The sequence below is a fragment of the Hevea brasiliensis genome, chromosome 16 (genome assembly GCF_030052815.1).
Source record: "Hevea brasiliensis isolate MT/VB/25A 57/8 chromosome 16, ASM3005281v1, whole genome shotgun sequence".
Classification (NCBI taxonomy): Eukaryota; Viridiplantae; Streptophyta; class Magnoliopsida; order Malpighiales; family Euphorbiaceae; genus Hevea; species Hevea brasiliensis.
Window position 1 is genome coordinate 55,303,164 of NC_079508.1, and position 17,025 is coordinate 55,320,188.

Below are 17,025 nucleotides of genomic sequence, written 5' to 3' on the forward strand. Positions count from 1 at the left end.
CTTTCTCTCTTTTTTTTTTCTTTATTATTATTATTATTATTATACACTATCAAAACCAATAAAATAATTTAATAACATTTATTTAAATTTCTTTATAATGTAACTTATTGATAATTTAAGTACCACTACTAAATCCTCTAACATCCTATGCGGAAAGGGAAGGTCTCGATTGGAGCAGTCCTCTGGGAGGGCAAGGCTCATCGGTGCCCTTGTTCAAATGGGGGGTAAGAATGAATCGAATCATACATTGAAATAAGAGAAACTAATCACTAGAGGCACTTTTTGGTGGAATGGCCTGGAGAGTTGGAAGAACTCCGGGGTTAAGCGTGCTCACTTAAGAGAAATCCTAAGATGGGTGACCTCTTGGAAAGTTCTCCATTCCACCTAGACAAAACCATGAGGCTCAGGATGGGGTAGGCAAAAGCAGACAATTTCTCTAGTGGTTAGAGCAGAAGCGTTATAGATGGTATCAGAGTAAAGTAGGGACTGCAATATGTAACGCCTACAATTCCTGGGAACTCTCATGTGTGAACTGTGACGAAGCGTGGCTCTCCGCCCAACGGCTTGCAGGGACGGTGACACGTAACACCTGCAAATGCTCTGATAGGTACCCTCTTTTGCCACCAAAGATAGTGAAAGATGGTATCAGAGCCAGACCCCCTAGTAGATGTGTGGTTCAGGGATGAACCAGGCAGAAGCTGGTGGGCCTGTAACATCCCATGCAGAAGGAGAAGGTCTCAACTAGAGCGGTCCTCAGGGAAGGCAAAGCTCGCTGGTGCCCTTGTCCAAATGGGAGGCAGGAATGAACCGAATCATACATTGAAATGGGAGAAACTAATCACCAATGGCGCTTTTTGGTGGAATGGCCTGAAGAGTTGGAAGAACTCTAGGGTTAAGCGTGCTCGTTTGAGAAAAATCTTAGGATGGGTGACCTCCTGGGAAGTTCTCCATTCCACCTATGGAACAAAATCTTGAGGCTCAGGATGAGGTGGGCCAAAGTGAACAATTCCTTTACTAGTTGGAATAGGGGCGTTACAAACCCAATTTAGGAGTTGCATGAATGAGTATACCAAATGATTTGCATGAATGAGTAAACCAAATGATCAAGCTCCCTTTCCATGTTTATGTTCAAAGGAAAATAAGAAATAAAATGCAAATGTCTAAGAAACAAATTAGCCTAATTTAATATAATTCAATTTCATAACTTTGAAGATGAATCCAATAAAATCGATATCACTAAATTAAAGTAACTTATAATATAGAAGTTTCTTTCTTTTTAAAATTTTTAATGTTGCAACAAGAGAACAAATTTTTTATTTTTATTAAATGTAATACCATAAGCAACAAGAACCACCCTCGGGCAAAAGATCCCTTGCATGTCCCAGGCAAGAAGTGAAGCCACCTCACGGAAAGCCTTTGACAGCCCACGGAAAGCAAAGATTAGCGAGACAATCTGCTACCTTGTTGGCTTCACGGAAACAATGCCGAAGATGCGCGCTCGAGTAACACCGCTTAAGTGGCTCACAAACAATAGCATTTTAAAAGTTTTTATATAATTTGTCTTATCATCCATATTAATTAAAATTTACAATTTTAGTTGTAATAGGATGATTGTTATTATAATTAAAACTCATACTTGTAATTTAATTTTTTTTATATAAAACTTTTTGATATAATATAATATTATCATAATATATTAATATCTAATAATTAATATAATACTATAAATGTATTTTAATCATAATTGAAGTTAGTTTGTAATGTATTTTTTTATTATTTTTGTACATTTAGTCTGTTAATTTTAAATAAAGTTATGCGTATATTTTTTTAAATATAATTCTCTTTGGTTCTAATATATATATATATATATATATTAGTTTTTAATTATATATCTCTATCAATTTAATATTTATGTAATTATTGTTAATTTGTTTTAACTACATGCCCCAAATTTTGCCTTATTATTATTCTTTGAATGTGGCAATGTGCACTGTGCTCATCATTTGTATTGTGGATTGCTCACATGAAGATATTTTCTTTGGGTTTTGGAATTAATATTTCATTTTTTTGTCAAATAAGGTAACATTGATAAATAGAATGTTACGTTATTTTCAATTTTAGTTCATCATATTTATATAATTTTATTAGTCAAATTCTCGTGTGTATATATATATATGTATATAATCTCATGTAAATACTAATACTTGAGAATTATATTAAGTTCCTAATACTATATGTAAAAATATGATTATTTTATTAAAAATGTGATTTTCAATTTAATATCATAAGTTTATAAATGTTTAAAATAACTAAAAAATAAATAAGTGAAAATAGTTTTGTTGTTTAAAGTTTTCTTATTAATTTTTATTTATAATAAATTAAATAATAATTAATGAATTGATAATAATTATAAGATTAAGATTATAAAATTAATAAACTTTTAAATTAGTTATAATAATATTACAAATTGAGTTTATTTACAGACTTATTAAGTAACAAAAACTATCATCACTAAAACCTAGCAAACAAAATTAGACTAGTTGAAATTGAATAATGTGAGACTAGTTGCCGCCAAAGAGAATTATTAGCGACGAATCATCTCTCGCTAAATACATTAACCACAGCTTTTTCGTCGCTAATGCTATTAGTGACGTATATGTATGGATTAGTGACAAATTATCACAAAATGGTATTATTAGCGGCGAATATCTGTCGCCAAAAAGATTTTAGTGGTATTTTGTAATTAATATAAATAATGAAGGGCATTTATGTCCATCCTAATGTTCCTCTTTTTACTTTTATATGTTATGTAGATTATTCATATGTTATTTAAATCAATTTAATTTATATATTTTAATTAATAACTTAAATAAAATATATTTTTATTAATCATTTATATTTTTAAAAAATTAATGATTTTATAAAATATTTAAAATTTAATGATTACAAATATAATATTTTAAAATTTTATAAATATTATTATAAAATTATAATTATTAATTTATTTATATACAGCTCAAAGCATAAATTCGAACTCGATATGAATATTATTTTTCTAATTCGAATCCATCTCATATTTGATTATATATATAAGCAAATGTATATTATTGATATTTTTTACGTCAATAAAAATCATATATAAATTATTAGTAAAATAAATTTATATAAATCTCAATGTAATATTTATATAATTATTAATTACAATATATATATCTATTATATTGTTTTCCATAATAAAAGTGAAAGCATATATACATTTTCTTAGTACATAAAAAAATAAGTATTTATTATCATGTCTTAATAATTTTAACTTAGAAAAATGATAAAAGATTATGAATGCACTATATATAAATAAATTGTGCATACAAAAAAATATAATGCACAATAAAAATAGAAAAGTCCTGATAACAGCAAAAGTATTGCACAACAAAAATGAAAAATGACGATATTGTTTTCATTTTTAATTTTGTCCGAATTCATATATATTTTAATTTTTAATTTTTTTATTGCTTGAATGTTATTTTGTGAAAGAATTCATAAAATGTGTTTTATATTAAAATTGATTATCTTTTTTATATCATTTAAATTTTGTTATTAAAATATTTAAATAATATTTATATAAATATAAAATAAATCCAACAATGAATTCAATAACTAGAATTTTAAAAAATAAAAGTATAAATAAAGGTTCAAAACAATAAAAAGAAATGCATATTTGTAGGATGATTTCATATCTCGGAAAAAATGCTCTCAAGTTATTAAAAATTGTAAATATCACAAAAAAAAATGTGTTAATGAGTGTTTATCTTCTAATTGAAGAAAAAACAAGTTAAGATATCACTTATTCTTAATCTCTTAAATCAAATCAATTAATGATGGATTAAAATTTTATAAAAAATAATAACTTAAAAAATTAATTAAAAAAATAATAGAATTATTTTAATTGAATCTCTTAAATTTGATGGGTTAATGAGTGGATTGATATTTTTATGTAAAAAGGGTAAATAATTTTTTTTTAACAAAAAGTAAAAAAAAAAAATGTAAGCAAATGTCTTGAATACTGTTAAACCTAAAACATTTGAAACAAATTTAAAAATAAAATCTAAAAAAATTTGTGTTTAAGAGTAGAGTGATGGACTCATGGAGGAAAAGGGGCATTGGGTTAGTATTCCAACAGTACACTCCAAATTCTTATTGATTTAAATATAGATGTATAAATTACTTTTAAATGGTTTTAGTGCTTATCTAACTCAAATAATTATTTAATGGAAATTATAAAAATATCAAAATGCAAATATATAATTGGATTTTAATTATATATGACCCTTATTCTCTTCATTTTTTTTTTCTTAAAATTTTGATTTGAGCTTCTAATGGCATGGTTTTAGCTCACAATCCTAAAAATTGCTTACCTTAATTTTATGGTTTTCACTGTAGCTAGAATTAAAAAAATAATAATAAATAAAATTAACCAATGACGAAGAGTCAGATTTCCTGTATTCCAATGTAGACAACTAATTAATTATAAATATTATATTAATTAAAATTATGATAGATTATATATATATATAAATATAGTTTTCACCAAAAAAATATGTCAGCAACCAATCGAATTAGTTGCTAATTCATTAAAATTGATTTAGTAACCGATTTGATCAATTACAATGAGACTAGTTACTAAATCAATTAACAACCGATTGATAAATTACATTCACATATAGCTGCTCTCATAAGAATAATATGTCACACCTTACCCCTTTGTAAGGCATAATATGATCCCATAGTATACCTAATAAATTACCGAACTTCGCCTACCGATAGCCCATTAAATACACTACAAGGAATTTTAAACCAATTTCCACCTATTTTAAAATAATAGGTAATTTTAAATAATTATTAAAAACCTTTAATTGAAGTTTATGTTATGAACTCAAATTTTGATTAATTTGAGATTTTGAAAATTTTACATAAATTTCAACAAAATGCCGAATATAAATTGAGAAAACAGTTCTTCAAAACCTGTTAAAACACTTTCAATATGCATACAATACCCATCTCAATTTAAGAAAAAGAGAATAAAATCATATTATTACAATTTTGATTGTACAACTGCTCAACTAGTTCTATAGATACATATGTATAAATATTTTACATCAAAAAGGAATGTACAAGGGTACAAATATTATATCCGTAAAAGATCCCAAAATATGTTCCCTGCAGCTATAGTAGCTCACTTTGCTGCTTTATCCTTTTTCCTATCTGCGACAACAAGAAAAAGCTATCACTAAGTAAATTTTACTCAGTGGTGAACAATAATAAATTTAAAAGTCACAAAAAAAATATAATCATTCATTAATAATAGAAATTTAAAAATTTTTACAACTATAGTTCTCAAGTTGAAGTCAAGATTTTTCACAACAATTTATCAAAACAAATGATAAACAATAGTGTTGCCAATAAATATACAACTTAGGTTATGACACAAAATTTTACGATTAATGCCGTGTTGTACACCACGACAAAGTAATCTATAACCTCACTAACCGAAATTAATGAGGGAGATGGCTAGCTAGCTATATGAGTACTCATCCGATCTCAACCTCAAACTGGTAAGTCAGAGAGGGAAGAATATAATCAATCTCAACTCCATAGATGGAGGAGGAATACAATAGATTTGCCATGCCAAGTGTGAATTCAAAACCCAATACAAATCATTTGATTCAAATATTTTATACAATTCACAAATCATATTTAATTCCAATTTTTTATTTACAAAGTAGACAACACACTATTTTTCAAATAAAATTTTCAAAGCCATAACAATCAAAATTATTTGCAACATTTATTTCAAGAAATTTTAAGTAGAAATAAAGAATTTACGTTTTTTGTGCACAAACCTCTTATGTTGCCTTGACTTAGTCCACTTTTTCTTCTTCTTTGCAGGGCTCTTTTCCAACTGAAACACATAATTTAAAGTGTTTCAATACCCATCCAATTCATTTCTACTAATTAATCCAACCATTAAATTTTGCATAACAAATTTTACTTATTAGTTCTCCTAAGGGTTGAGTTCTTTGTATTTGAGAATATTGTAGTTACTATTCACATTACTATTCATGAAAATTTTTGACTTTTTCATAATTAATTGGTATACCATTTCTAAACACATGGTCATACCACATTTTGGGTCACAAATTTGTTGGCATTGGTTGTCAATTACAATTCAAGGCCTATTAGATGAAATTCCAAAATTTCAGATTTGGTCACTTAGGTTTACTATTCAATTGGACCAATATACAGTAGAAATTTGGCTAAACTTTCTTCACTAAAGTTGTTCCTTAATGTGTCTACTTTAATTCCCTTTTTGAATCACTCCATTTGGAGTTTTGTAACTTAAGTTATGGTATTTTTACCATAACTAGCCAGATTGGTCATTTCCAGATTTTCTGGGTAAATTTTGATTCTGGCAGTTTTGGTGACCAAAATTTGGTTAGTAATTTGACTAGGTTATGGTCAGAATTTGGATTTCTATTCCTCATGAAAGTTGTTCTACTATGTATAAGCTTTCTAATGGTTCAAAAATCAGGTCATTTGGACCTCTCTACACAAAGTTATAACCATTTGAACATGTACTATTCATTTGATCAATTCTGCCCAGAAACAGGGTACTAATTTCGGATTCAACTCAATTTTTGACTAACTTATGGTCAACTTTTGGGCAAGGTTTCTTCATAAAAAATGTAACATTATGACCCTAATTTTATCTTCAATTAGCCTCACACCAATTAGAGCAACACAATTCAACTTATAGCCCTTTAACCTATGTGGACTCATTAGTCCAGAATTCAACACTTCAACATTCATGACTTATCTCAATTTCAATCATCAATTCACAATGATAAGCACACCAAATGACCAAAATTAAGCATCAAAACATCAATTGGTCATCAATTCTCAAAAATTCCCAATTTCTCCCAAAACCCTAATCACCATAAACCCTAATTTTTTCAATTGTCACCAATCATGCATACTAACTATCTCAATCATGTCTACTACTCCCAACAAGTTCAAATTCATGTTTAATTAAATTAAAACACTTCAAAACCCTAGAATTTCAGGGCTGGCCGAAATTTCATCTCTTCCCAACGTGCATAATTTTTCAAATTTTAAGTTAATTTCTACTTGCTCACTTCATTTCCATAAGTAATAATCAATTTAACTTAGGAGAAAGAGACTTACCTTATATGGAGCTCTTCAATCTCCACTTATTTCTTGAAATTCTCTCTTCAATTCTTCTTACCAAAGTCTAATTAAGGGTTTTTAGTGGAGAGACTATAAAAATTAGGGTTAAATTTGGGAGTTTGGAAGCTTGAAATTGAGTGTTAATGGTGAAATGTTGAGAGAGAGAGAGAGACGGCAAGGAAGAAGAAAGAAAGAAAATTTTTTTCCTTTTTAATTTTTTTGTCTCTATTTATGCATAATTATCCCCACATTTATGTAAATTTAAAATTATAATTTTATTATGTCATGCTTACATAATAGATGATGTCATAATTCACTTTAAAATTAAAATTTTCTTTTTCCTTATTCTTTCCTTCCATACACCTCTTCAATTTAAATCTATTTTTTATAATTTTAATTTCCTAAATTTTAATGGACATTTAGGTCAAGAGTCACCTCTAAGGCTAAATTGACCATATTGACCCTTATCGGTCTGATCAATTTTTCTAGTAATACTGAGTTACTTCCTGAACTCTAATTCAATTATTTGAGCTTATTCTCTATTCTTTTCTGTGGTTTTCACATTACCATTAGCTTCGCAATTATCCTTAAGTCTGGGGTGTCACAGGGTCTTACACGAATTTAGGGTAGCAACTGAGCTCGCAGTCACTTCCCGGTTCGGTCACCCATCGCCAGGATATCTACTCATTTAACTGATTATACTTTATTTTATTTCCATTTCACCTTTTTATAATTTCTATTAATTTTTATTTATGACTTTTCTAGATGGCATAAATATAGTTCTAAACATCTTGACTGTCCGGACGGACACTAGTCACCGGAACAGTAGAATATATAAACTACTTAGTATGGGGGTGTTACATAATACCTAACATATAAAAACTCAAAAGATTTTAAAACTTATAAATAGATTTTACTTATTTAAAAAAAGACACAAAAATGCAGTGATAAAAGAAAAAAAAAATCATATTATAAATTTATTGACAAATAAGTCTTCACTAAAAATTATTAGTGATAATTTTATGTAGAATGGCTCTTAATTGATGAAAGTATTTAGCGATAAATTAATATGAATCAGCGATGAAGTTTTGTCGCTAATGTATATTATTAGTGACAAAAATATACATCTGTCACCATCGATACATTTTTATTGGTATTTTCGTAGTTAATATAAATCATCAAGAACATTTTTGGCAAAGCTACCCATCCTATATTTATATATAGTATACGCTATAATATTAACCGAAACCATTATGCCAATGGCGGACGTCAAAAGAAAGGGTGATCAATCTACTTCCAATTGATAAAACTATATCATCCATTTGAAAAGATGGTTCAATATATAAATTTATAAGGGGTCAATTAAATAACCCCTTTTTAGTATGGCAAACCAGTCACCGTGTTTTACTATAATTTAATTGAAAAGAGTGTCAAAAGTATATGATTTGATACATTCTCTATTTGGATGGATAAATTTCAAGAGTTGTCTCTAAATTAAAAATATAATATAAAATCTATGAATTTTAAAATTTTTCATAGTAAAAGTGTTCTAATCTTTATAGTCTGTTTATAAGTATTAAGAAACAAGTTAATATATAAAATAAAAATTACAAAAGGATTTAAAAATTGTAAAATTTCTCATGCTCAACAGTTTGGTTTGGTCCACGTTTTTTTTTTTTCCCCAAACAAGGCATGGAGTTCATGCAGGACGTCTCCAAACGGCGCGAAATTGAAAAAGTGTGATTTGGTTCCTATCTATAAATATCTATGTATATTTATTGGCGTTCCATATAAACCCGTGGAACTAAATTTTTCCACAAAATTTTTCCAAGGAAATGGCAGGATCTGGAGAATATAAACCCGTGGATCCCAACACAACTGATATCCAAAGCCTCGCTCAATTCGCTGTCAATGATTACAACAAAGCAAAGGTTCTCAACTCAGTTTAAGATCTAAATTTCATTCAATTTGACTTTGAGGATGAGGATGATGGACTTTCAGTTTAAAATATTTTCTTCTAATTGCGCATTTCATTTCTTCATTAAAAAAAAAAAAAGAAAATTCGTTTCTCGGATTTTTGATTTGCTTACATATTTATCTCAAAGAAATGGAATTTAGTATCTTTTCAGTTTAATTTTTTAGCATTTAATTTCTTATTCTCTGAAAATACATAGTATGAACTATAAACAGAGAGCACATCTGGTGGTTTAGAAAGTTCTGAAAGCAGAAACACAGGTGGTGAATGGAACCAACTACTGTCTTACTTTAAAGGTAACTAATGGCTGTCTTGTCGAAGTTTATGAAACTATTATCCATGTAAAGGTCGAGGAATTCAAGCGAATTGAGCCAATTGAAATTAATTATTTATAACAACTCAATTTAAAATTTACTAGGATTATTATGTGAAAATGTGAATATATAAAATTAATTAACAAAATTATTACTGTGGAATTATTAATGATTAAAATTTACGAGTAGCAATGAAGTTTAATACATATATTATTATATTTTTATAAAAAATATTATTAAAAATCAATATATTTTAAGCAAAATAAGAATATATTCTTAAAATTTTAAAAATAAAGAAATTAGGATGGATAAAAATGTCCATGGTAATTTAGTATTATGAAAGTAAATAACTAAATTTAATTGATTACGTAATTTGATATTATGAAAATGAAAAATAGAATTTAATGGATTAAAATCAATATATTTTAAGTAAAATAGAAATATTTTTAAAATTAAAAAAAATCCTAAACAATAGGTTGAGGAGGACAATATTTTATTTCTAATTAAAGTGGATTTGTATTTTTTATATTAAATTAACGTGAAAAAATAAATATTTTATGATAGAGTTATATTATATATAAAAAATTAATAAAAAAATAATACATAAAAAATAATGAATATATGTATCATGAATATAAATAATATATAATGCACATAAAAAATAATATATATAAAAGTGAAAGGAAGAGAACAATAGGATTGGTAAAAAGGACATAATTATTTTGCGTTATGATAATTAAGGACTAAATTTAATTAGCTATTAAAAATTAATCTCCATTATATATAAATGTGCAAAGTAGGGGGAAAATTAACTTTTCTCAAATTGCTTTTCATTCTTAAAATTAATTATAATATATTTTTATTATTTAAATTAATTTTAAAATTTATATAAATTTCAAATTCTTAATTTTAGAGTTAACATAAATTTAAAATTTTTAGTCCTATTTATATTTAACTTTAATTAAATATAAAATCTTACAAAAAAATAATTAACTAAAGTAAGAAATTAATAAGAAAAATATAAAATATTATTAATCTATCCATTATTTATAAAATTATAAAAAAACGTATTTATAATAGCAGATAAATAATTCATCGCCAATAATGCATACCAAAGATGTCAACTATATAAATTTGTCACTAATACTATTTAGCGAATAAAATATGTATTGCTAATAATTTTAGCAACTTATGCCTTCAAATATTATCGTTGCTAATTAGTGTAAGAAAATTTGTCCCTAAATCTTTTATGATGCTAATTCTATAATATTTTATATTGCCAATAATAATTTTTAACGACAAATTATTTATCACTAAATATGTAATAATTTCTTTTTTTAATATTACAATAATTAATATAAATTAAAATTTTAATATTATTTTAATAATAATTCTACTTATACTAAAAAAACATATTATAATTCTTAATATAATAATTCTATAATTATAATCTTATAAGTATTACTAATTCATTAAAAATTATTTAATTCATTTTAATAAAATTAATATATATATATTTATAAATATATTATAATCCTCTATATATATTAAATTCAATAAAAATTACTATTAACTATATATTAAAATCAAAATTTTAAATTTTTAATTGAATTTAAGTAGATAAAATGGATTATTGGTCATAAATTTATAGTATTTTTTTAATTATTTATATCGATAAAAATATAGCTTTAATCAAACTTAAAATTTATTTTATATATAAATAAATTTTACTTATTTCATTTTATTATGAATAAAAATAAATAATTTTATATTCTCAAATTATTGTTTAATATAATAAACTAAAAAATAATTTTATTGAAAACTTTAATGAAATTGTTATAATTGCAATGCAATCTTCACTAATTTAGGTAAATAGAATAAAACTAACACTAATTTAATAACTAAAACCTTAAATAACACTAAAAGTGCTTTGAATTTTTTTTTATTAATTAGTACTACTATCAAATTAATTTTATTCTTTATATCAATAAAATATTATAATTTACAAATATATTTAAAACTTTAAAAAAATATTATTCATAAAACTATTTAAACTCTATTTGGATAATTAATTGTTTTAAAAAATAAATTTTAATTTTATATTAAAATATGATAAAAAAAATCATAATATCAAAATTCAATACTTATTCATTTTAAAATTTTATCTATTTATATAAATTTTATATTATTATTTAATAGCTAAATGACTAAAAAAATCAAAACTTTCATAAATTTTTCAATTTTAGCCAAATATTTTAATTTTATTATTTTAATATCAAATTTTGACATTAGTTTTAATTTTAGCAATTAGTCTGATTGAATTACTTAATTGATAAAAATAATTCAAATATTTGCATATATTATTAATATTAGCTAATCTTTTTATTTTTATATCATTTTTAGTAGTTATTTTTAAATTGATAAAAAATATTATTTTAATTAATTTACCTATCATTAAAAAAATTATAATTACATTTATTTTGGTTTTATTATTTGTTCATATTGTATTTTTTAAATATTTAATATTACTTTTTTTTTGCCTTAAATTTGAAATAAAATGATAGGAAAAATGAAAATTAAAAATTCAAATAATAATATTAGATATATTTCATTTATTATTTTTTTATCAACATGAAGTTTGTTAAAATTAATAGAAATATTACAATTGTTGAATATATTAATAGAACTCAAAGGAGTAGTTAAAATTGATAATAAATGAAAAATTTTGAATTATTTTTACTAATTGAAAAGTTAATTATTTTTAATCAAATTTATTATTAAAATTGAAAGCATTTGAAAAGGTTCATGATTAAATTGATATAATTAAAATTATTTACTAAAATTGATAATTGACATATTGATTTGATTTTTTTGTTTTAGCCTTTTAACCTTTTATATATATATATATATATATATATATATATATATATATATATATATATATATATATATATATGAGTATTTAGAGTTATATTAAAGGATAAAATTAATATATAATATATAATTATAACAATGCATTTTTAAATTATATAATTTAACTTTTCATCAATATATTTACTACATATACTTTTTTTTCTAAATATTTCAATTTTTTATTTTTTAATTTATATTATATATATATATATATAATAAAGTTCATTCAATCATTAATCTAACTTTTTACTTATAATAATGTATTCTTTTCTAATAATTAATTAATAAATATAAAATATGAATGAAAAATTTTATGAAATAATTAAATTATTTTATAATTTTAATTCACAATAAATAATAATTAACATATTAAAATATTTAATTAGTATGTTATATATAATAAAGTTATATGAGTTTAAAATTTAAATAATATATATTTATTTCAAAGCATATAAAACAAATTATATATATGAGAAAAAAATTTAAATAGATACCATATATTTTTTAAAAATTAATAATTAACATAATATTTTATGCTTGAGTTTAATTATAAATTTAATATAATTAATATGACAATTAAAATTTATAATATTGATTTTTTTATTTTAAAATAGTACATTATTAAAAATTTAAAAATATTAACTTATGTATATGGAAAAAAAATATAACAATTTTTTAATACTATAATTTTATTCTAATTTGGTAAATAATAAACACATATAAAAAAATTAGCAACTATACTTTAAATATAAAATTATTATTTTAATTTTATAAATTTATATTAAAGATATTTTTTTATTTAGAAATAGTTCAAATTTCATATAAATACAAGTATTACATCATTTAATATAATTTTTATTTATTTAAATTTAATAACTTTTTATTAAAATTTAAAGTTTACATTTTGAAAAAATGATTATAAAAAATTTAATTTAAAAATATGATATAAGTCAGTTTCGCAAAGTGTTTTACTGTAAACTGAATAATTGTTTACACATTTTGTACTATAATTATTCTAATTAAAAATAATAACATACTAACGTCAATATTTTTTATTCTATCAATATTTTTTTTATTTTTTATACAAAAATATTTTTATTTATTAATTTATTATTATAAATAATATTAAATTATAAATACATATAACAAATATAAAAAAAAGTGCAACACATATTTAAAAAAAAAAGTATATTTTAAGTAAAAAAAATATTTTAGAATTAGAAATGAATTAGAATCCTAAAACACGTATAAGTTTGGATTTACATTATTTTCTATATATTTTTTTTTATCTCTTATCGTAAGTTTTTTACTATTACAGCTTATTTAACAAATTTTATTTTTATTTTTCATAAAAAATTATACATAAAAACAGTTCTTTTAGAATTAGGAATATGTTATAATTATATATTTTTATTTATTAATTAAAACTTAATATGTAACTAAAATTTATATTAAAAATATTTTTATTAGTTCACAAGTTTACTTCTTCAAATAATAAAGTTTAAATGAATTATTGTAAATATTTATAAATAAATAAAAGAGATAAATAATTTATAATTTATAATATAGATAAAAAAGTGAGAAGGGGAATAATGGAATTGTCAAAATACTCATGATAATATAATATTATCACAATAAAAGATTAAATTTATTTATTTTAATTATATTAGAAAAATTAAGTTAATCAATATATTTTAATAAAATCCTAATAAGGAATAGAAATCTTAATTAGAATAAAATTAAAAAAATATTAAAAAAAACATAATAATAAATTCAAATGTAAAGCTAACCGTTACAATTAAAAAAAAAAAAAAGCTGAGCTAACGTAAAATAAAAGTGAAAATAAAAAATTCTTACTTAACTAAGAATGCCAATGGGTTTCATGTAATTGAAACACTATCTTCCCTAGATATTCATCATCTGTTGCATATCCTAGAGTCGGATTCACCTGTTGCCTCTCTGTTGCTGTGTGCCGCAAAATCTAGACTCAAAGTGCCACTCTTTGCCCTCTAACAAGCAATTTTGTGCAGACTTCATGGCTTGATACTTCGCGAAAACGTTGTTGTTAAAGCCGTTGATACTTCCCCCTATAAATTTATTGTTAAAGCCGTTGTTTAATAATTAAGTGTTTATTTTATAATATAAAAAATTAAATTTTTGAAATTGGAAAAAAATTTTGTATCTTATAAGTGGTGTCAGCGCATTAATATCCACATTTATTGTTTTTAATTTAATGTAGTGAAAATTCTGATAAATAAATTAAGTTATTTGAAAAAAAATGTTAATTAAATATTTAATTTTTTAATTATAATTTTATAATTTAAAGTTTTAAATCTGTAAATATTTACAACAATTAAAAAAATAAATTAATGGAATTGAGATTTGGTGTTAAATAATTTTATTATAATAAAATAAATAGTTTTTAATGAATTAATATTACTTATATAATTAAGAATATATAATAAAATAAGATTTTTGATAAAAGTAGAATTATTATTAAAATTATTATAACTCTATAATAAACAACATTAGAAACTGCTCTATTATAACTCTTAAAGTTTAGGAATAACTAATGAAATTTATTCTAGTAAGAAAAGAGCCCATGGCAAGAAAGGAAAATAAAAATTGAAAAAGTATTTAAAATTTTTTGCTAAACAAATAGTAAACTTTCTCATATTCAACAGCTACTCTCATGAGAATAATACTTGTAGCATACAAAAAACTCAAAAAATTTAAAGATTTATAAATAGATTTTGCTCAATGAAGAAAAAAAAAAGACATACAAAAATATAGTGATAAAAGAAAAAAAATCATATTACACGTCCAAGTTAATTAGACTTAGGTCTTATTACACAAAAATAGAATGTTTAAATGCAAAAGTTTATAATCTAAAAGTTTATTTGTTATTAGGATTTTTTTTAAAAAAAATCTATTTATAATAAATAAAATATTTGTCATTAAATAAAATTACTATTTCATATCCAGTGATATAAACATAAATATTTTATTTAATTTAATAGTTAATTTTTAAAAAATTCAGGATTGATTTATTTCTTATTAGTAAAAATACATCATCCATTTAAAAAGATAATTTAATATATGAATTTATGAAGATTAATTTAAATAAATATATTAATATTTATGAATAATTTAAGAAAAAAAAGTCAATTAACTCCCATTTCAGTTTGGTAAACCTGCTACTATGTTATATTATAATTTAATTGAATTGGGTATCGAAAAATTGCAAAAGGATTTAAAACCTTTTTCTTAAAAAATAGTAAAATTTCTTATACTCAACAGTTTGGTTTGGTCCACGTTTTTTTTCCGGAAACCCTTGTCTTCTCTGTCCCATTGAGGCCTGACACAAGGCATGGAGTTCATGCAGGATGTCTCCAATCTCCATATCTCAAAGACAGCGAAATTGAAAAAGTGCGATTTGGTTCCATCTATAAATATCTACCTATATTTCTTGGCGTTCCATATAACAATAACTGCAGCTTATCTTCTACCATTAAAATTTTCCAAGGAAATGTCAGAACCAGGAGGATACGAACCCGTGGATCCCAACAGCCCTAAGATCCAAAGCCTCGCTCACTTCGTTGTCTATGATTACAACGATGAAAAGGTTCTCAATCCAGTTTAAGATCTAAATTTCATTCAATTTGGCTTTGAGGATGAGGATGATGGATTTCCAGTTTAAAATATTTTCTTTTAATTGCGCATTTCATTTCTTCATTTTTTTTTTAAATATTTTCGTTTCTCGGAATTTTGATTTGTTTACGTGTTTATTTTAAAAGAAATGAAATTTAGTATCTTTTCAGTTTAATTTTTTAGCTTTCAATTTCTTATTATCTGAAAATACATGGTATAAACTATGAACAGAGAACGCATCTGGCGCTTCTGAAAGTCCTGAAAGCAGAAAAGCAGGTGGTGGATGGGACCATCTACCGTCTTACTTTGGAAGTAAGTAATGGCGGTCTTATTGAAGTTTATGAAACTATTTTCTATGTGAAGGTCGAGGAATTCAAGCGAATTGTGCCCCATTGAGGCTCTACCGCTTAGCTGGGTAACTGCTGTTAAAAAAGTATAGAATAATATCGACAATCATCTCAAAAATAAGAAGTATAGAATAATGTCGACAGAATTTCCCTTTGATGGAAGGGGAAATAGTATTTTCTTCTAAATTTGAATTCCAACTATGTAATTGGAATTTTCTATAAATAATTACATCTATCTTATATGTGATCTTCATTCTCCTTCTTTACTTCCGTTTTCTTGTATGTATTGGGATACGTTAATACATGTGTAGACATACATTAATTTTTTTAACTCTATGTTACCTGTTTCTACCCGGTACAAGAATGGAATTGAACCATTCTTGTAAATCTACCTCCAGAATGAGGACTAGCGCAGCGGATTTTAGAATTAATGGAGACCTCACATTATGATTTTCTATTTTGTGGATTTTGCACAACACAACAATTGCAAATTCTGATTCATCATAACTCAATGCCTCCGGTAGGCGTGTAATATGCTTTCAATGCACTTCGAACTTAAAATTCAATTGAACTCCATAATCTT

At 23.8% G+C, this 17,025-nt stretch overlaps 1 protein-coding gene across 1 annotated transcript; it reads left to right on the forward strand.

Annotated features, from left to right (window-relative positions):
• Positions 1–15,908: 15,908 nt before the first annotated feature.
• LOC110651303 (multicystatin) lies at positions 15,909–16,689 on the forward strand. The gene is made up of 2 exons (XM_021806595.2): positions 15,909–16,069; positions 16,327–16,689. The coding sequence occupies exons 1-2, from the start codon at positions 15,974–15,976 to the stop codon at positions 16,489–16,491; spliced, it is 261 nt and encodes an 86-aa protein (XP_021662287.1). The 5' UTR covers positions 15,909–15,973; the 3' UTR covers positions 16,492–16,689.
• Positions 16,690–17,025: the final 336 nt, after the last annotated feature.

Excerpts from the sequence above, each read along its gene's own strand:
- LOC110651303 (XM_021806595.2), top strand. The coding sequence starts at position 15,974 with ATGTCAGAACCAGGAGGATACGAACCCGTGGATCCCAACAGCCCTAAG. Across the intron at positions 16,070-16,326 it reads ATGATTACAACGATGAAAAG|AGAACGCATCTGGCGCTTCT; the intron begins GTTCTCAATCCA and ends AACTATGAACAG.